Source organism: Agelaius phoeniceus, chromosome 5, assembly GCF_051311805.1.
Source record: "Agelaius phoeniceus isolate bAgePho1 chromosome 5, bAgePho1.hap1, whole genome shotgun sequence".
Taxonomy (NCBI): Eukaryota; Metazoa; Chordata; class Aves; order Passeriformes; family Icteridae; genus Agelaius; species Agelaius phoeniceus.
This window is the reverse complement of record NC_135269.1, coordinates 40,466,756-40,488,596: the sequence shown is the minus strand read 5'-3', so window position 1 is coordinate 40,488,596 and position 21,841 is coordinate 40,466,756. Positions and strand designations below refer to the sequence as shown.

General features: G+C 41.1%; 1 protein-coding gene across 1 annotated transcript in view; it reads right to left on the bottom strand.

The window, feature by feature from the left end:
- WIF1 (Wnt inhibitory factor 1) overlaps positions 1–3,437 on the bottom strand; it is a 37,778-nt gene extending 34,341 nt beyond the window's left edge. Inside the window, exons 1-2 of the mRNA XM_054631897.2 lie at positions 3,231–3,437; positions 3,000–3,139 (exon numbers count right to left, since the gene is read on the bottom strand). Of these exons, the coding sequence (XP_054487872.1) occupies positions 3,000–3,139; positions 3,231–3,366 (276 nt within the window). The 5' untranslated portion in view covers positions 3,367–3,437. The remainder of the gene's footprint in view (positions 1–2,999; positions 3,140–3,230) is intronic.
- Positions 3,438–21,841: the final 18,404 nt, after the last annotated feature.

The window sequence follows — 21,841 nt, the reverse complement described above, 5'->3', positions numbered from 1 at the left end:
GGTAACTTTCACTAGTGGACATGTGGAAAACATGTAAACATGTTGCAGCATTAATCACCGTGATAGGGTCTCACTGGGAAGTTTTTTAGCTCAATCTTCCACAGAGGACAAGACCACTAAAAGCCATTGTATTTTCTTTTGGAAAAACCATCCAGAATAAGAGCAAGAAGCACACCAGTGAGCTCTAGTGGTTACATGGATGCGTGCTATATACTACATATTATCACTGATTTTTGCTTTTTTAAACCTTTCAATTCAAAGAAATTTGTAACTGTCAATTTATGCAGATAACATTTCTAAAGAGAACATAGTACCTGTAATGTTATGCTTTAATTTATAGGTAGAAGCATAAAATGGATAAAAACAAGACAATCCCGTCACCTTTAACTTTCTTGTCACCCCTGGCTCATCCTGATTTCACTTGCAAAAAACCTATATATTTAGCACCCTCAGACCCTTAAATTTTGGGTTTCCCCTTGCATTTCCTAATAATTAATTAGAAGTACTGGACTAGCAATTAAAAGCGACTAATGCTTTTCTTTGGTTAATGCTTTGTAGTGAAAATGATTTTGTTTGCTTATCAAACTAAATCTTTTTCACATAAAATGTATTCAGGAAACAAAGGCCACTGCATCAGAAGTGTAACACCTAAATGTAGTGTTCAACCACTTCTGTTTACACAGAATACAAATGCAATCTAGTCCTTAAAACGTGCCTTTCAACAAGCCATTTTTGAGTTAGAATATTCAGCCATGCAGGACTGAGAAGCATTGCCACTCCCTGGGTTGAATTATTTACTCACCTCAAACTTGGATCATCCTTTATCCCAGGAGCAGGTAGATGGGACCTACCCACTGGATATTTATACATGCTACAGTGCCCTGCTGGGGATCCCAGGTGTGGTGGGTTGACCTTGTCTGGCCCCCATCCTGTTGATATCAGGACCAGGAACCATGTAATGCCATGGACATCCTGCACTTACTCAAGAGAAGCTTGTATCTGTAGACCCAAAAAGGGTCTAGCTATTCCTAGAGGTGAGGCATATACTTCTGGGAGCCCCCAGACATTGGAGGCCCAGAGAAACATCTTCAAATTTCAACTGGGATACAGGGTCAAGAGGTCTATAAGGCACAACACCCACAGAAGAATTATTTCAGTTTTACCAAACAGAAGGCAACAGTATGCTAGTTAACATCTATTTTGCAGAAAGCAGTCTAGCACTTCAGCATTTCAAATGCCTTTCTTCTTTCAAAAAGTACTAGTTTCCATTTCTTTTCCTTCTTCCTTTCTTGCTTCTCTTTCCCCTTTCTCTTCTTTTCTTTTTCTCTCCTCCTCCCTTCCACTTCTCATTTTCCCTTCCCTCACTTAGGAAATTCCCAGAAAAGTACAGAATAAAGGTAGTAAGTTGTTAGCACTTCCCTGGATGTGTTAATGGAAACTTCTAAGAACATGTATACTTAAAACCAAAACAGAACACTGGAAAAAAGTAAAAATGTACTCATTTCTTCCCCTCATAAAATATTGGAAGTTCTGGAGAAACACGGAACTTTTTTAACCATTTAGGTATTTCACTTACTAATTATGCTTTGTCTAAGAGGAATTTGGTAATTTGGAAAATAGGAGGAGGACTAATGGCTGCAAGTGGCATCAAGCAGAACATTTTCCTATACTGTCTTTAAGCCTGTGACTCTTCTCACTGAAATCAGTATTGGAACCACCTTTTCCTAATGATCCACCTGTAGGCAGCAAAGGAGGGAGAGCCGAGCACAAGAAGGAAATCGAAGAGGACAGTGTTCAGTCTAACATCTTGATCACCCATTAAAAAAGACCTAGTTTTATCATCAACAGCAACTGAAGTTGGCAGAGAAATGGAACAGAAAACACAGTCCCAAAAGACAGCAATTATTTCTAGCTATTTAAATGCCAGCCCTGGGCGTACAAAGCTGTTTTCTCTGTAAAGCTTGATGGGAACGCCAAAGCTCAAGAGCAAGGCAGCCTTTGTGAGCAAGTTTTGTCTCTCCACATTCACCTTCCTCTCTGGAGGAGGGGGTGAAGCATTTCCTAAACCCAAAGGCTTTGTGAGGACAGCAAAAATTGCAAGGGTATCAGACAACACCTTGAAGCCAAACAAGTCCTGTAGGTAGAGAACTTTCAAAACAACCAAAACAACAACAAAATTTGTGAAGCTGCAATTAGCTGAATTATACAATCAATGATCACAATTTAAATGGAAATATTGTTTCATCTCTATAAAGTTCTTTATTGTATAAAGTCACTGTTCAGCACTGTAAAAAGGAAATAATTTTATCCAGGATTTTATGCCACCATGTTTTTTCTGTATCCATGATAATGTACACTAACAAGTTTCAGCTTTATGCAAATTCAACATATGTTGTCAGTGTGTCAAATCATACACATGTTTCTTCACAAAAATATGTCACAGATTCTTACATTTTCAACAAAAGGATCCAACAGGATTCAATAAACTACAGATTTATGTGGTTTTACAATTTAACTTGGTAAAATTAAGTCTACAGAAGAGAATTGCTATTTAGTAGCACTACAAATTTAGCCTGCACATTTAGTACACAGAGATCAATGAAGAGCCTGTAGCGTATGTTCATAAGCTAAAGACGAAAGAAAACTGAATCCACGGAACTACCGTCCGGTACAAAATTTTACGGCAAGTACAGGCGACTGGGGTGTTCCTAGTGAGTTCTGTCTCACGTCTCACTAGCCTGAGGGTTCACCGGGCCGGGCCGCCCGGCACTCCCACGCACCTTCCAGCCCTTTCCCAGCGCGCTTTCCCAGCCATCCATCCCAACGCGCTGGCAGCAATCCCTGCTCCCCGAGCCCCCCGCCCGCGCCTCGGACTCCCGCTCTCCGGGCTGCCCCAGCACGCCTCGGAGAGGGTTTCCTCAACTATTCCAAGGCCAAAGCACCTGCCTGGGTTTACAGAGCGTCCCCGCCCCTTGCCGCGGCCCCATCTCGACACCTACCCGTCCCGTTGCCTGCCAAGTGAAGTTCATGGCGTGGATGCCGACGGGGATGGCGGGCATCCTCTGCTGGGCTTTCCTAAAGTCGTGGGTGAACGGGGCCATCTTCCCCTCGGACACGATCAGAATATCCTCCTCGAAGCCTGCGGAAGGCAAAGGGGCGCAATGTGCGGCAGCCCCGCCGGGCTCGGCTCCGGGCTCCCGCCCGCCGTTCGGGTCAGCGGCCACACTTACCGATGAGCACCCGCGCCTGCTGGGCGTCGATCCACAAGTAGAGGGTGTCGGGCTGGCGCGGGGCGGCCCGCAGGCTGCAGAGGCTGAGGGCGCCGCAGAGCAGCGCGGCACAGCACAGCCGCCCCGCCGGGGCCATGCTCCCGCACCGCCCGCCCGGGGCTCGCCGGCTCCGCTGCCGCTCCTCCCTCCCTGTGCCGCGGGGCGGCCCCGGCGGGGCGGCGGCAGCGGCGGGGCGGGCACCGGGGAGGGCGGCGGGCGGCGCCGCGGGCGGCCGGGAGCGCGGCGCTCGCACGGTCCTTCCCCCGCCGCGGAGGGCGGTCAGCGCTCCGGGACTGCGGGTGGCTCCCCGCTCCCGCAAGAGCAGAGCCGAGAGCCGGGACCGTGACCCACACCCGTTCTGTCACAGGGGACCGGTGACACCGCAGGGTCGCACCCTGACGCGCGTCCCGCCCCCCTCCCTGCGTTCGCCCTCCCCGCAGGGGCACCCCGGCACTCCGGCCGTCAGGGTGGCACCACCACCGTCGCAAATGAGTCGCTGGAGTCACTCGTGTCTGCGTGAAGAAACGAAGTCCGTGCGTAGCCGCCCCCCTGGCACACGTGGGGTTCGAGTCAGAGATGGGGGGAGCATCACCCAAGCGGCAGGTGGGTGCGGTGCGGCCGCGGCTGCAGCGGGGACCCGCGACACCGCACAGGTCAGGCCCTAAAGCGAGCCATCATCCGGACAGTGGCACAGGGACACGCTTCCCAGCACCAGAGAACGACGCAAAAAATGAGGCAACGCGCTAAAGGAAGAAGAGGCTTTCACCTGGCTTTTGTCCGAAGGTCTTGAGAACAGTGGAGACTGAAAAACACTGAAATGTTGGCATTTACACAGAAACTGGAACTGTCTCAATATAGAAACTTAGTTAAAGCTTGAAAGAATCTTCTATTAAAAAATTATTTAAGCAGAATTACCCCTTCTAAAGGAATAAAAAAATACTGTTTCTAAGTTTTCTGGATTTTTCCATTACAAAAAGAAAAACCTTTTTTTTTTTTTTTTCTTTTTTAAAGACCCCAAAATCAAAACTTAGCAGGATAGATAAAGTTTGAGTAAAACCCCCAAGTTTCTGTCTGTAGTGTTCTGGAAGAAGTTGCAGGGTATTTTCTCCCTGTGATTACTGCTTCAGATGCTGCTGGCGCTCCATCTCATCCTGTTAGTGTGACTGCTAAAGTTACCTCTGTACTACTGCCAGGACTGGAATTCTCTATGTAATGGGCAGCAACATGAAGTTGGTCTTTCTTTTCCAGGCAGATGTTATTCCCTAGCAACTTGCCCAGATGAAAAATCTTAGGTTCCAAAAACTGGAATCACTGTATGTACTCTAACAGAAATACCTCACCTCTAGAAGTTGCTAGATAGGGGTGATTATTTGCTATTTTTTGGTTATTTAGTAGTGTCCAGGGAGGTGATTCTCCCCTACTACTTTGCTCTTGTGAGACCCCCCTTGGACCTCAGTTTGAGGTCCCCAACAAAGGAAGGATGTAGACCTGTTGGATAGTCCAGAGCAGGGCCATGAAGATGATGAGGTGTCTGGAGCCCCTCTCTTATGAAGACAGGTCGAGAGAGTTGGGGTTGTTCATCCTGGTCAAGGCTCACAAGAAACCTTAGAGCATCTTTCCAGTACCTAGAGGCAGCTTAGAAAAGAGCCAGAGAAGGAATTGAACCAGAGAGGGAACTTCTACAGGGGCCTGCAGTGATATGACAAAGGGGAATGGCTTCAATCTCAAAGTGGGTAGAGAATGGCTTCAAAATCAAAGTGAGTAAGTTTAGATCAGAGAGAAATTCTTTACCGTGAGAGTGTTGAGGCCCTGGCACAGGTTACCCAGAGAAGTTGTGGATACCCCATTCCTGCAAGTGTTAGAGACCAGGATGGATGTGGCTTTGCGCAACCTAGTCATAGGTTGAAACTCATAGGTGAGATGATCATTCAAGTTTCCTTCCAGCCCAAAACCATTCTGAGGTTCTGTGATTCAATAATTCTCATTTATTTTGTGTAAAATGCTTTATTTATCTCGCACACTCCGCTATACTCCCCGGTCTGGCTGATGCGGTTGCACGGAGGGCTGTGGGTGCTGCGGCCCGGGCTGTGCCGCTCCCGCCGCTGAGGGCTGTGGGTGCTGCGGCCCGGGCTGTGCAGCTCCCGCCGCTGAGGGCTGTGGGTGCTGCGGCCCGGGCTGTGCCACTCCCGCCGCTGAGGGCTGTGGGTGCTGCGGCCCGGGCTGTGCAGCTCCCGCCGCTGAGGGCTGTGGGTGCTGCGGCCCGGGCTGTGCCGCTCCCGGCCGCGGCTCTCCCTGCGGAGCGGGGCCGCCCCCTGCCGGCCGCCGCCGCCGCTGCAGCCCCGGCCGCCGCGGGGCCTCCTCCCGCAGCTTGCGCTGTCAGCGATCCCCCCCCGAACAACCCCGTAATTATCTGATCCCTGAGATTCGCTTGTCAATGTGATTGGGCCTTCTCAGCTTGAAAATACACAAGAAGTTGTAACTGTATTACAAAATATAAATATAGTGGGGAAAACTAGTATCTGAAATGAAACTTACAGGAAGAGGTTAAAATTGGACCTCAAGATAGGCAAGAATATTTAATATTCTAATGCAAATGATTTACATTGTTACTTATCACCTAAAGGGGCTTTCTTAAGACCCAACAAAGGAAGACAATGTAATTGCCAAGTAATAACACTGGAACACAATTTCCAAAACTGTGATGATACAATTTAAACACTCCCGAGTAAAAATGAAATAGCAATTAGCTTACTTTCTGCAGAAATTAGCTGGTACCTAGTGACTGAAGTACAGTTTGATGGGTATGGTTTTGTACCAACAGACTATCCAAACCCAGAGACACCTCTGTATGTGTTTTAGTCGAGTGTCTCTCCTCCAGCATCTGCCAAAGCTTAGGTGAATCCTGTGTTAGTGCTGAGACTGGCCTCTCCGTGTATGTGCTCTCCAGCTTCTCTCTGCTGTAGTATTGTACCACAATGAGATTCACTGAGAGTAAGGTCTGCTAAACTTGTGCTCATAATGCCTGCTTGCATTTGATGTGGAGATCTAGATATAAGCTTGGTATAGTTCCTGATCCCTTTTTTATATGTCTCTCCTAAATTACACGATATATTTCAGGGAAGAATAGTCTCTTTTTAAGTGAGTTGACAGCATTATGGAGAGAGGATTGGAGTATACTCAGGAAAACAAATATTTTGTGGTTCTTTGTTTAATGAAATGGAAAACATATATGAAAACAGAACTGTGCTGTGAATATGGCTTCAAGTTCCACTAATTTTCATAAGAATGCATATATAGTGCGTTTGTGGCCTGCTCTGACATTCATTGCAATTGACAGCATCCCCCTGATGACAGCCTTGGAATGAATAAATGAATGGGTGGTTTGAATGATGACATATCCAGAGAAGGATATGGAAGTCAGAGTCTGATGTCCTTTGATCATCAGCTATGAATAATGTAAAAAGAGGGAGAAAAAGACAAGTAATAACAGTATTGGGCATAAATATGGCCCGAGGCAAGAATCATTCCAAAGGTTATGGATGCTGCTTCACTGTGGAGGCCAACAAGGAGAGAATTCAAAGCACTCCCCTGGAGGGAAAACCACTCAAGCCACAGCCACCATTGGTAGGGTGAGGAAAAAGGCTTCTCCCAGCATGCCTTGCTGGGACATGCAGATTCAATGTATCCCATTGGCCCTTGCCCCTCATTCCACCCCTGTGCCCTTATCCCATTGGCCCTGGTGTTCTGCCCCGCCCCTCAAAATCCATATATAAAGCCCTGCTTTCCCTACCTCAGTGGCTTTTTGTCCCTTGTCTTGAAATTGGAGGACAGAGTTGAACAAACACTCCTGAAAGGAGATATGGTCAATCAAAAATGAAATTGAGAAATCCCAAAAATTTGAAATGGAGTGACTACAACCAATTGTACCCAGGCGAAATTTGGTGTAGGGAAATAGAGCAAAACTTGCCACAATTATTCAGGGAAGAAAGGTAAACAAAGAGACTGAACAGAAAAAGAAGAATTGAAATTTCAACAAGAAAAAAAAAAGCCTGATAGGGCTGTGGTAAATGGATTTGTAAAGAATTCTCAAAACCTGACTCAAAGCTCACGCGGTCTTGTACATCTGTATGCAAATGCTGAGATAAAGTGTACTGACTTAGGAAGGCCATGGAATAGAGATGACATTGTTGAGGGAGGGATTGAACAAGAAACAAGTTTCAAAATATGGCCTTGCAAAAAGACTAGATATTTTAGAGAATTAAAACTGAAAAAGATGCATTGTAGCAGAATCATGTAGGGAAAAAATATAGGTAATAGAAAGGTAATAACATAGGTTAGAAGTAATAGCAGCATTGTGTGGCACATGCTAATAGGCTGGAAAACATTTATAAGGTGTCGTAACCAAGAAATAGGTTAGCTTCTGATAGAATAGCATTGAGTTTTACATCTCTTGTGTTTCACTATCCATCAAGACTTAGAATAAAATCTTTTACAATGCCTCTCAGTTACCCCTTCTCTGTAAAAACTAAGAAAACCAATCCTTACCTTCACACTCCCATTCCTTCTTCCCTTCCTCAACCCCTACTTACCTCCAGACTGTTCCCTAAACCCTTTACCCAACCCTTCCACAGTCCCGCAGGACCCCAGCTGCTGAAGGGACAAGTCCAACAGATCCAAACAGAAAAAATCACAGACTGAATAAATTCTTTGGACAGTGGGGACTCAAGGGTTGAGGGCTTGCTTTAGTTAAAAATGTTTTGTAGATTTTTATTGTCATTTTTATTGTTTTGCTTATGTTTTCATGTTTTTTACATTGTCATTAAAAAAACCATGGGAGAAGCCTTTTTAATAAATAAAGAAGCCTTAGTAAATAAAAAGCCTTTCTAATAAATAAAGGGAGCACAGATGTGCCTGTGCCCCTGAGGTGTCTTTTTCTAGACGCTTCTTCGGGAAGGTCGCGTCATTCTGAACACCGCCCGCTGTGACACTTCACCTCAGGTGTATAGAAATAGCAAATATAGATTTTATTGGTTTGTTTCTATGTGGTGAACACTGGTAGATAATAATTAACACCTGCAGAATTTAAATAAACAAGAAGATGCCAAATTGCAGTAGGATTTTCAAAAGTGCTCAGCCTTCACTGCATGTATTCACTGAAGTGAATCATAAAATTCCTGCCAGTCTCTGCAGACACAAAGTTTCTGCCTTGGGAATTAGATCCTTTTAAATTCTTCCTGCTTAAGCCACAACAACTGTCATTAAGAGCTGTTAGGAGAAAATCCCATAGAACTAGTTTTATTAGAAAAGTCAGTTTTTATTAGAAAAAACAGTTTTGCTGAAATTGAAATAAATTGAAGTTTATGAAATTTCAAATGGGAAATTAAAGTCTCCACCTTCAATTATTCTGAATATAACATTCCAATTATTTATTTTAGAACATACTCTTTATTGTAGTTTAAAAAACTATGTCAAAGCAATACTGAAGGTTGTAACACACAATACTCAAGAGGCAGAAGTCTTCTATTTTATATCACTTACAATATGGTTAATTATCTCTTTCATTTCTTTTCCTACATAGTCCTGGGTCATCCACTGGAAAACATGAAGTTAGTCTGGCTTTGAACCCAACTGGGTACTGAAGAAGACAAATATTTTTACAGCTATTGTCCCATTCTTTACTGAAGCTGAAAACTGTGGCAAATGAAAGCTTGCAGAAATAAAAATTATCAAATTGTTAGAAAAGTTAGAGAGAGATGTCCTTGTCCTTGCTTCTGTCATATTCTTGAGTGGCAATAGGCAAGTTATTTCATTCATTTTCCCAGCTGGTCACCAATTTTTTTCTTCATTTCAGCATGGCTGACATCAGAACTTTGGTCTTGTCTGTAAAATCCCAGAATCTGGTTATGTTATCCCAGAGGTTTTTAAAGTTTTTGTGTAATTGAATTTTCAATGGTTTGGGAGTTTTTTTAATATAAAACTTGTGTGACATTTCCCTGCTTCTAAAAAAGCAGATCTAACCTTCTAAACTTCACTAGTAAATGCTTGCACTGCTTTAATTTAATTAATATTATTGTAATTTCCATTACTTTAATAGACAGTAGTAAATTCAGACCTCAATTATTTAATTTTTTTAAAGGAACAGTATCATTGTCACTGTTTTAAATAAGGGATGGGATGATTGTTGGGCTAAGAATGATTTATTGCTTAGAGAAGCATCAGTCTTAGAGGCCATGAGATTTTAGAGGAGCAGGCAGTCGGCCATAGCACAAAGTAGTCCCAAGTTCTTTGTTACAAGACAGTATAGAACTTTCTGATCCAATGGACAGTTATTTTGCTTTTCTAACCTATTGCCTTTACTCATTTCTACAGCACTGTGGATATTTTCACCCAATGGGCTTCTAACTCATGTACACACATATGCTTCTATTAAAACTTTTAAACTCTTAACTTAGCCCATACAATCCTCCTACTATACTATAGACTCTTCACCATCTTACCCAGTACAGATTCTTACTTACTTAAGGCATATTCTTACTTACAACTATAAAAACATAAGCTTATGATTTTTCTACTTAATGTCTGTGTACTTTATTTTTACAACAATCCAAGCTCCTTCCAAGGCTGCAGATCAAACCCTCTTGAATCTGTGGAAGTTTCTATCTTTCCATTTCCCACAGAACAGTGCACACTATTTTTATTAATTAATCCCCAGACTAATCATTGGTATTATCCTGAAGGCATCAGTTCCCAGCTCTCTCACCTGGTGATTCTCTTTGTCCTGGTGTCAGGACTTCTAACTTTGCTTCAGATTTCAAGTTCCATTTCTGAAACCAATTGTGTGTATGAGTAGAAGATGTGAATACTTGTTTCTAAACTATCAGACTAAAGCAATTTTTAAGAAACAAAAGTAGTCTTCTTTTCTTTATTGCTTTTCTATAAATAATGTCCATGCAAGTATATTTTTAATTGTTTCCATTCTTTTGAATATTGATTGTTGAAATTTTCATTGAAAAAAATATTTGCAAATTATGTCCTTAAAACACTGAAAAATATACTAAACTAAATACTTATATTAGTATTAACACAATTCATTGTACCTTTCCTATTTATAAGATTTGCAATTGGATTTTAAAATTAATTTAGTTTTTTTTTAAACTTTCATTGAAGCATTTAGTTGTAAAATAGTCTCAGAAATAATTAAAATGAAATCTTTATATTGAAGCATGTATATACAAAACTATTTCTACCAGTTTTCTTCAATTGTTTGCCATCATGGAACTCCTTTAGTGCTTTTTAGTGAATGAAGAGAATGCTGCAGACTCACCAAGTTACTTTTCCTGAGTTGTTTGAGGGAGGATGAAGCATTACCCAGAAGAGGCAGCCTTAGGACCCTAAGGCTGTGGGTCCAGCATCTCAGTGGGTTGACAGGAAGAAGATTTTAGCAAAGTAAAAAATAAAATGGAAGGAGAGAAAAGTGGATGCAATTAAGTTTCAGCCTTAGAAATTACGGAGAATGTGAGTAACAGATCTGAGCAATTAATCCTTCACAATTTTTTAAAATATTGTACCAAACGAAGCAATCTCTTTTATCAAATTTACTTACCTGCAGAATCAGCTCCAGTGGGTTAAAGTCGACATCTATTGGAGGAGATAATGGGCAGATTGTGTAAATATTACTCACTGAAAAGGAATGAAATGTATGACAGCAGTATGATTTGTTGCTGAATGTGGCTGCCCACAAAGCCTTTGGTGCTTTTGTCATACACTGCAGATTAAAAGCTCAAATTCTGCGACTATAGGATCATGCAAGCTTTTTTGATAACTGAGCTAGTGGTCTGTGACTTGCCTAGCAAGAAAACCTCAGGCACTTCCAGAATTAAGATTAAAACGAAAGATATCATTACAATTTATCACATAAATAACAACAAAAAGCCCTTCAAATTCTCTTAGGAACATTCTTGGAAAGCCAAAGTCTGTATCCAAAAAGACCATCAGAATGACAGTGCCTCAGGAGCAGAAAGACAAAATGTATATTGTTCATTCTGTCAAAAGGAAGAATAGACATGGGAAAGATTATATATGCCATGGCATGAAATAATGCCTTACATATGGTAAAGAATATGTGAATTGTAAAGTGGAAAAGAATCACTTGGAGCCATATGTTCCTCTCTGGCATTAAACTGAATGGGAGAACAAAATAATCCAAAAATAATGTAATTTTTGAAGCAGAGCCATTCAACTATGTTCTCCTCCTGCCTTTATACACTACCCTAGAGCAGGTATGAGAAGATATAAAATACTTTGAACTGTGCTAAAGAAACAGGTTCAAACATTCCCTATGCTGGAACAGCAAGGAAACAAAAGAGCAAGGATGGGCAGGGCACAGACCCTGATACTCAGTTCATGGTTTTGGTAGAACATGAGTCAGACAAGCAGGGTGCCATCCTAGCCTAAATAAAGGCAGTGACAAAACTGCCATTGACATAACAGGGCCAGAATTTCTGTCTCATTATGCATCCTAAAGTCCCCCATCCTCCTGCAACAATTGTGAAGCTGCTGCTGAAGTGTCACCCTGGGCTGGTAAAGGAATTGAGGAACTGAATGCTAAGGACTGTAATCCCCAGCACTCAGGGAAGAAACCTAAGAGAAGAAATGCAGTAAAGATGTAGAAAGATGGGGTGCTGGCAAAGTCAAAAACGATGAAAAGATCCAATCAGCAAAGGCATACAACATGTCTGGCATTGAACACAATCACTACAAGCCTTTTTAATTGCACTAAACATCTCTCATATTTTTGTAATGACGTGTTTGGAAATAATCTAATTAAAATAGGATATTTTGAGAAAATAAGACTTCTGCATCTCTGCAGAAGGTTGTTGCAGCTTTTTAACTGGAAGTAGTAGGCGTTCCAGAGGACTTGTGAGAATTGTGTCTGTGGCAAATAGTGATGTAGAAATGGACTATACTGCTTAGAGAGCTCACCACTGGGATTTCTCTTTGTCATATTAATTGCTGGAGATTAGGGTTTTCTCAATAGCCAGGACCAGAAATATTTTCACACAAGTGGTAGATTGGAGAGAGCAAGGAAGAGACTTTTTAGTTCCAAACTGCACAGGTAGCACCTGAAACAGAGTGAGAACAGCCACCTCATAGCATATTTATTAATAGGTTAAAGCACTCCTTCAAACACAGGATGTTCTTGAATTGCATAGTTCATGTACTCCACAATCTGAGTACTCCACAATGAGTACCAAACAGGCAAAGCATAGTGGGTATGCTAATACAAGGAAATTCAATACAGAAACCCATGGAAGGAAGAGAGTGGAGGGAGTGATGGAGTAGCTGAACTTGTATGTATCCTCTGCAATCCATTCATTATGTAAGTTACAGCACTACAGCATTACTAGTTGTCAAAAAGAGAAGAAATAACGTGAGATTATGGGAAACCTGAAAGTAAAACATGAAATCTGAGAGTAACAGATGGATAATGAGAATGCTAAAATGTATATATTATCTACAAGATGTATTTAGAAAATTTTGCCTGGCATCAGTTCTTCAGAAAATCTTAATGACAACTGCAGATAGATTTAAAAGAGTCCTGACTTCCACAGTTCACAAAATGAATGAGGGAACTTTTACAGCCAACACAATGTCAAGATGAATGATGTAAAATATAAAAATTGCTGAACTGTGCATAGTAAAATGTTTCCTCAGGGAAGGAACAAGGAGTAATAGGTTCTAAAGCATGGCTTCAGTAAATGATAATTGAAGTAGGAAATGGTCCAAAGAGTTAGTAAAAAAGCCATGGAAAGCAAATAAATGTTATTAAAGAAAGCTAAAATGAAATTACAAGGCAGTGATATAAAATAAATATCATAGCATCATGCAAAATATACGGAAACTATTTAGGCAGTTAGTGTTTTTATAGAGCAATTCAGCTTCATACATATCTTTATATCCTTTCAGATGATAAAAATAGGTCTAGATGTATCTAGGAATGGACATGATGTTGTCCTAGAGCTGAAGATAAAGGAGCATGAAAAACTTGGTTGGGTAAGAGCATAAACAAAATTGTGTTTTAAGACCTATTGGACATTGGCTTTACTGAGATTGAACAATATTCTTGATGTCAAAGGGTTTAAAATATTTTATAAATAAAATCAAAACATAATTTCTATGCTATGTACATTCAGTTGCATATGTAAAATGTAGATTAAAGCATTAATTCGAAGGTACCATCTTGGTGAATATAAGATACTGCTGGCTTCTTCATATGGTTTATAACAAATGGCAGATGTACACTAGGTTGTAAATGTGCAAATGTATGATATTGAAAACTCTCATTCAATTAAATTATAATAATAGCTATTAAAAATCTTGGCTGGCAAATTTTTCCCTCCTATATTTTTCTATATTTTTCCAATTAATTTAATTTAGATTTGTGAATAATTAACTTTTCTAAAAGCTGGTCTTCTCTACAACTCAATTTGGACACTTGGATGATTAGGAATACATAACAAAAGGCTCATTTGAAAACTTTGGTTTACCTGTCTTTCCCATTTTACTTCTTGAAGCTTGTTGCAGGGTTAATTCAGTTTCCCTGGGTAACAACCACAAGGTAAGGCCTGTACTTCTCTTGTGCCTTAACTGCTATGTGTTTTTCCCTTTTTTTGCTGTAAATAAGGTTGTTGACTTTTAAATTATAGCTTTCCTTTTATGGTCTAACATATTTTCATTCATTGTTATATCTGTGCCTGTTTCAGGACACATTGAAAGGTCTAATAATACACGGCCACCTTGTTTTTCTTATAGTATGACAAATTTTAAAATTCCTTAGTCACATACTGCTTTTTTCTCCAGACTGAGTACTGAATTGGCATTTCATTTTTTGCTTGGCTGACTCTGCTACACAGATAACTTCCTTTTAGCGCATCTTTTGTCTGCTATAGCACATAAGATATAGCACATAGAAGTCACCCAGCATTTAATTTTGCTTTTGCTATATAATTTTGCAGCTTTATTATCTCTAAAAAAAATACCATTCACCATAACAAAGACATCACTCTTCAAAAAATCCAGCAAGAGGACAAATGATAGCCTGGGGAGTGCACTGGAGTGGAATTCCTACTTTGCTTTTCTATAACATTTTCCATCATCATTCTTGAAGTACTTCTACAAAGATGAATCATTATTTCAATTTGCCTATGGGAGAAACTGAGTCACCTAAGAGGAAGTAATTTGCCATGCAGCAAATCAGTGGCAGAGCCAAGGGCAAAGAACAAGGCTCCTCATTTCCTGCCTGGTGCCCTCATGACATTAACTCAGTTTACAGCTCTGCCACAGTCTTCTTTATGACCTTAGGAAAGACCTTTTGGGTCCTTTAGTCGCCTAACACTGAAGTGCATGCTTAATTTTTTAATGATCACAATTGGAAGACAACTCTCCACTGATACATCAGATATATTACAGACATGGTTCATCCTTTCTCTCAGGTACTATGAAACTGAGAATTTTTTGTTCAGCATACTGTTAAATTTCTTTTTCATGCTGTATTATTTTTTGCCCAGGAAGTTTTTACAAAGACTAATCCTAGCCAGGGGAAACTTGTGTCTGTAGATGATAGAAAATGGTGAGTTAGAGGAGCCTCTGTTCTGCTGATCAGAGGGTACAATACCTGTGTATTATGGGCCCCCATATCTTCAGACTTGCAAATACTATTTTCCTTTCTCATAGACATCTGGAGAACAACTGTTTGCACTCAGGGTGCAGATGAGAGGAGAATGCACTCCTCCACCTACTGCCCCTACACAGTGTGTATGAATGAAAAAAACCCACTTTTTCCCTTGCCCTACCCTTTTGCACATAGAGCTCCTCCAAACATTTCCTCTAGATTTCCTTGTAAAAGTACTTCTTCACTGTCCTACAAAGTCTCATGGGGTACAAAGCAAGCATTTCAGTATTTGGCTTTTAATTTGTTCAGTATTACTACTTTCACTGTTCCTTCTTCTTTCTTCTGTTCCCTTTAACCTTCTTACTTCTTCTTGATACTCTTTCTGCTGTGTCTACTGTCTCTCTCTGTTTCATTTCTGTTTGGGTTTTTTCCCTTTTTATGTTTCTTTTCCATGAGAAAAGGGAGGTGTTCCACTCTAGGCCAACTCATCATAGAGGCATGGAGAGAACTGGCAGAAATCATTGCTCATGTCTGGCTATGCAGGGAGAGGACTAGGGTTTTGCTGCTGTGAGGATTTCTCAGAAGTGATATTGGAACTGTCCCAACAGTTTACAGTAAAAGGACTGCAGTTCTAATGGAAGTTCAGCAAGGTGAAGGCCATCTTTTTTCCAGGTACAGCAACAAATGGTGTCAGATGTGTCTCTGGTCTGAGAAATTAAACCTTTGTACAGAACACTACACAGTACACTGTGGAGATGAAGGATCCAGCCTTCACAGGAAGTCTGACATTGAAGAGCAGAGAGAGATTTCTGGCCTGTAAGGACCATAAAGAATTAAGCACAGAAGGAAACTGAACGCAATGATGACATTCACATGTGTTAAGAAAACCAGGGAGTTTGGGGTATGCTAGAGACTCCCATGATGTGTGACACAGAAGATTCAGTTCAGACAGGATGAAGCTGCTTTTAGATGGAGATGTTTGTGTAGGCCAAAAATTGGTTGTTGTTAATGTTCCCTAAAAGTACTTGATTTTTACAGGAGAAAACAAAGTTCTAGAAATGCAGCATGTACTTTGAGAAGGAAATTGTTGTCTTAGGGCTAGTGGTACTTTTTTTCCCATTGTCTGAGAGTAGTTCTTATGGAAGTTCTTCCTTCCTCTTTGTGAGATATTTTCTATGCGAGTGAAGTTATAAACAGTGGAAATAATGTAGCCTAAGGAAATCTTTAAAATGTGCCAGGATGACACCACTGCTCGCTAACAACAAAAGGATTGATTCAATACTCTGTAAGAAGCTAGGAGTAGGAGAGACGGAGAGACTTGTGGCAGTCTGCACTGCTGAAATGCACAAGTGCTTTCTCTAGAAAGAGAGAATTTTCTAAGGGCTACTGCCTTCCTGCTTATGTACCTTGCCTGCACTTCAAGTCAGAAGTAATGGAGACAAGTGGGTATTCAAGGGGAAGGGAGTATCTTCTCTTCTCTGTGTTTGCACAGAGCCAGGTACAAAAGAGTGAGGAAAATGGGTCAGATCTCCATGTGCTAGAGAGACAATAGACAATACCAATAATTATTTGGAACACACTGAATTTAGTGTTTTGCAGCAGTCTAATGACATGGACAAAAAACAGAATGGTGGCCATATTCTTACTTCTTGGACTTGTTTATTTTTGTCAACCCTATGAATTTATATTTTGCTTAGTTATTGAATGAACTGAAATTAGAAATCCTGTGGCACAGGAAAATGCATTACACAATTACACTTGTATGAAAAGGTAAAATATAAACTTCATTTTTTCTTTCTGCACATGATGGCTCTTCTTTTAAGCATTATTAAATGAATTAAATAATCCTAAGTTTTTAAGACATTAATTAGCTTTGGATCAAAGTCAAGGATGTAATTATAAACAGTGAGCTCTTTATGGCTCCATTTATGCTGCTCATCACTTTGGTGCCAAACACTATTCGAGGTTTCAGGTTACAGTGCCACACTTACAGCCATGTTAAAGGTTGTTTAGGTCATGGCAAAAACAAATCTCATCAGGTGTAGTTAACATGTCTACAACCGGTATGGTGTTAACAGGTGTTTCCTTATGTGAGAAAGGTACAAGAATGTTGGGAATCGGGCATCTCCAGGTTTTCAGGGTTCTGTTGATTTCAGAAAGGCAGGATCCCTTCCCAGTATTCTTCTGTGGTTAAGCATACAACTCTAGTTTTTATCGTTCCTTAGATCTTGGAAATACTGCAAGGGACACTTAACCATAGGAAAGCAGATGCTCAAAAGCCAGAGTAGTGTATTGCCACAACTTTTCGCCACAGCTGTGCTGGGAGGTCATTATATATGTAGAAGTACTTCTGCCAATTCCACATGGCAAGTACGTGATTTACCTAGCCAGAGTTTCTGTATGTTAAGAGTAGTGAACCAATAATAAAGTACTCTGCCTGACCACCAAGCTCAGCTTCACGTTTTCCTATTCTAATTTAAACAAAAAGGTCTGTTTGTAACTGTACAGTGCTTTAGAGAACAAAACAGAACTGATTTGCCACCTTGTTAGAAGTGTTGATTAAAACATGCAGTAATCTTTAGCAGCAATTCTCTGAGACATAAAATAGTAGGGCAAGAAGGTTTTAGGGACCAACAGGTGGGTGAGCATTTTGATACTGTCCTACCAATGAGATTTTTCCATTCTCTCCGAATAGCTTCAGGATGATCCCCTCAACCATTCATCTGCATTCATGATTTCATCTATCCGCCCCTCTATAACTACATTTTTGCTTCCTGAAGAGGCTGGAAGGAGAAATCATCATGTTTATCATAATAAACTTCAACTTTTAGTCACTATTACTTCTTTGTTTTACTCCTAAAGCCCTAGTCTCTCTTGTTGGCATTTTCTTAAATTCTATTATTTCCTTGTCACAGTTTGTTATGAAATCTCTCATTTTCTGATAGCTGACATTCTTCTTTAAGCTCAGCTCTGGAGGAATTGAACAGCTCAGATTCAAGTTTTAAAATAAATATACCTACCTATTCCGGTCTCTGAGAAGAGAACTGAATACAGAAAGTGAATTTAAGTGAAAAGCTCATATGTAAATAAACTGTCCTTTCAAAAATAAATACAGTTTTTCAAGTCAGTCTTTGGGATTTAGAGTTCTGCTTTGTGGATCATTTATTTTCAAAGTACAGAGTCAGCAGTAATGCTTCCAACAGTTTCATCAAAATGGCCAATGCCCAGGAATACAGATATCATAAAGTGAGCAGAAATTATATGACCTGATCAGGGATGACCACCCAATAGAGGATATACTATGGATCAGTTTAAGTTATATAAACATTGACATATGAACTGCAGGAAGGGATTCTCTTGTCTTTTTGAAGTCTCAGAGTCATGAACTAGGATTGTTCACTTTTAGCAGCAAGAACTGCACAGTCACAGCAGGTCATCACTAACTTTGTGGGAATGGAACTAGTGTGGGACACTTAGGAAAGAACTGTAATCTGTAATGTGGCCATGGCCTCTTTGCAGGAGGTGGGGAATCCAGCACACCGTGCTCATGCTGCTGCAATATGCGAGTGGTCCAGCACCATGTGGGAAGTGTGGGCAAGAGATACTTTGCATGTGCCCGCACCTTAGCCACAAAAAAGCAGCAATGCAAAGGCAAGAGACAGCATAAGCCTTTTGAATATTAATAGGATGCCCACAGGAAATAAAAATGCATACATAGGCTCACATGCTGAATGGCATGGCCAGTACATAAACAAATAATACATATTAGTACCAAAACACCACTGTTAATTTTGACAAAGATGGATTTGCTTTTGTAAAAAAAACTCATATGGGAGTTGTAAGGAGGAGAAACAAGAAATTAAAAGAAGGCAAGTGAATCTCTTCACTCAGAAATGTGGCAGCAACAGTAATATTTAAGATCAGTTTTCATTCAATGTTAAAAGGAAAATGTTATTTCATGTTCATCATGTAGTATTTGGAACAACTGGATAAACAAGGGTAAATAGGCTTAAAAATAGGTTAGTACAGTTTGTTTTCAGAGTGGAGTGATTTCTTCTGAGGCATACTGCCATAAGAGTAACTCCACTAGTTCCTGGAGGCCTGTGATTGTGTGACTATCTCCACTTTTATTAAAAAAGACAGGAAAGGCACATTCTTACTTTTTACTAACATTCACATTCATTACCATCACATTCCTAAGAGAATATGATCTCAGCATACCTTAAGGCTCAAAAATAGAAAGGTAAATAGAAATACACAAGCACTTACAATATTGGGAGTTTAACAAGAGGATAATATTTCGTTTAGATGTGACTCATGATTTCTACATGCTTCAGGTATGCAACAGTGATTTGTAAAGGGAGTGGGCTGCATTAATCGAAGAGGAAGTTGCAGTGAGAGACTTGCTAACATTTGAAAGGCAGCTGTCATTCACACATTCTAAGAACATTAAAAAAGCATAAATATCACACAAATCTGGAATCAGGAAAGAAAAATAAGAGAGGTGTTAAAATACAACTTCAAGTACCAGTCTAATGAAGTCAACATAAGTAGGGTTGCTAACTTCCAGAACGGCTTTTCACCTAATGGAAGAACTGGCACCTTCTTTAGAACACCAGTCCTTTAAGGCTGAGAGGGAAAATATAACCCAAAACTTCTTATCCAAAAAACAACCACCATTTTTTTGCTGATGAATAACAGCCTCCACACTCCTTGCAGTCAAAAATTAGAAAAGTACTTTAGAAAAGTAACCACTTTCAGTATTGACTTAAAAATTGATTATATGGAGATATTGATAAAAATAAGGGATTGATACTAATGTATTCTATGAAAGACATGTGATTTTGGAATGGTAAGGGAAGTATCCTAACTTCAGTACAACAAGAAGACATATTTTTTAAACATTTCAAAATATTTTGGCACACAGATTTTATATCGTGACTTGGAATATGTAGACTTCTCAGTCAGCTGTTCCATGTATCTACATGCAGGAGATTATTCAATTTTTGAGTAGATTATTCAAGTTTTACAGGTGTTATATTATAATAATTGTTAACTATTTATAGTATTTACTGTACTCCTGCTGCTAAGTAAACAGTTTTATAAAATAACTCATGCCCTTCCTATAATAAACAGCAAGATAGGAATTGCACTGGTAGGATGATAGGATCCTCACTTTCTTGCAGGACAGCATACTTTCTGCTAGTAGAAGGAAGGTGTCCAAGCCAGTGCTTTCCAGATTGGTGCCTGGGCTGGGACTGACTGCTGTTTGTTTGGCCAGTGTCACAGGCAGCTGGAGACGGCACTGAATGTGGCCAGGCGTGTTCAAACACGTATCCCGACTAGCTGCTGGAAAGTGTGGGTTGCTTCTCACTGATGAGAAGGAATGGAATGTCAGAAGTATCTCCCATGGCGTTTATGATTATCAGTTGGCTAGTATAGATTGGGAAATAGGACAGAACAGGTACATTTACATTACTAATTTAATGGAGGTGATGTTGAGTGTAATGATCCTACAGCTGGAGTACCATGCATTCCTCCAATGCAGGGAACCAAGAGGCTGTGCAGTGGTGCCACGTAAAGCTCAGCAGTCATAAAGACCCTTGGCCACGCCTCTAGCTCAGTAGATTTGGCTTGATCTTCTCACATAAGCTGCCTTACAGCTACCTGAACTCCTTTTCTGCAAATGTTCCTCAGTAACAAAATTAGCAACTTCAGTTTTGACATTAGCAGGGCACATCCACAATATCCTCACTGCAGCAGACTGTGAGGGAGAACACGCAGTTGTTCACGCAGTGCAATCTTGTCCCTGGACCAATTTGCCACAGGTGGTGGAAAGTCAGTCAGAGCTAGGTCAAAATTGGAGCTCAGCCTCCTGTGTTTTTGATGTAGGGTGCAGAAACTGAGCCCAGGGTTTTGTAATTCAATGTGGATAGGTAGAGACAGGCAGGCCAGGAGATTTTGAAATCTCCATATGAGGTTCTGTGGCCAAAGGGCCTATACAGAAGGGTCAGCACACACCACATGCTCTGAGAAATGCCGGGACAACATCTCTTTATATTGGCACAACCATATGACAAGTATGTTTCTGTATACAGTTTGACAATTTCAACTGCAATACATATGAAGAACTATATTTTCCAAAAGAAAGAAGCAAAATACATCCGAATAATTCCAAAATTAATCACATGCAAAATCACACAGAATTTATTAAGGTGGAAAAGACCTCAGATCATCAAGTCCAACTTATGACTGAATAACACCATGACAACTATAACACAGCACTAAGACTGGATGTGGCACTTTGTTTAAACATCTCCAGGCGTGTGTCTGCCTGGGCAGTCCATTACAATGCCTAATCACCTTCTCTGTGAAGAAATTATTCCTAAACCTCCCCTAGCCCAGCTTAAGACTACGTCCTCTCATCTGTATGAGAGATTGTATGTCTCCTCATAGCCGAGATGTCCTGATGCTGGAGTTGCAACAGGGAGAGGTTTGCTCCCACCAGTCACATTGGTGGAAAGGAGCTGCTGCCTGCCACCTCGGGAACGGCCCGCCAAAAGGTGCACGCAGCCTCTTCCTACTTCTCCAGCCACCTTTAGGCTAAATTTGACACTCGGGAATGGCGCTAGAGGAGGTTCAGGGCTGGGTCTGACGCTACTCACTGCAGCGCATTCCCGAGCCCTCCGACACTCGGCAGCAGCCGCGGTTCTGTCTGTTCAAAAGCGAGCCTGACCCAGCGCGTTTCCCACCAGCGCGGCTGCTCCAGCTCCGAAAGCCGCCGCTGTCTCCCCCCAGCCCCGCACTCGGCGCCCCCCGCCCCGCCGCTTCCTCGCCGCCGGCGAGAGCGCCTCCCACAGGCCACCCGGGCCGTGCCGGGGGCCGCCCGTTCGGCGGTGCC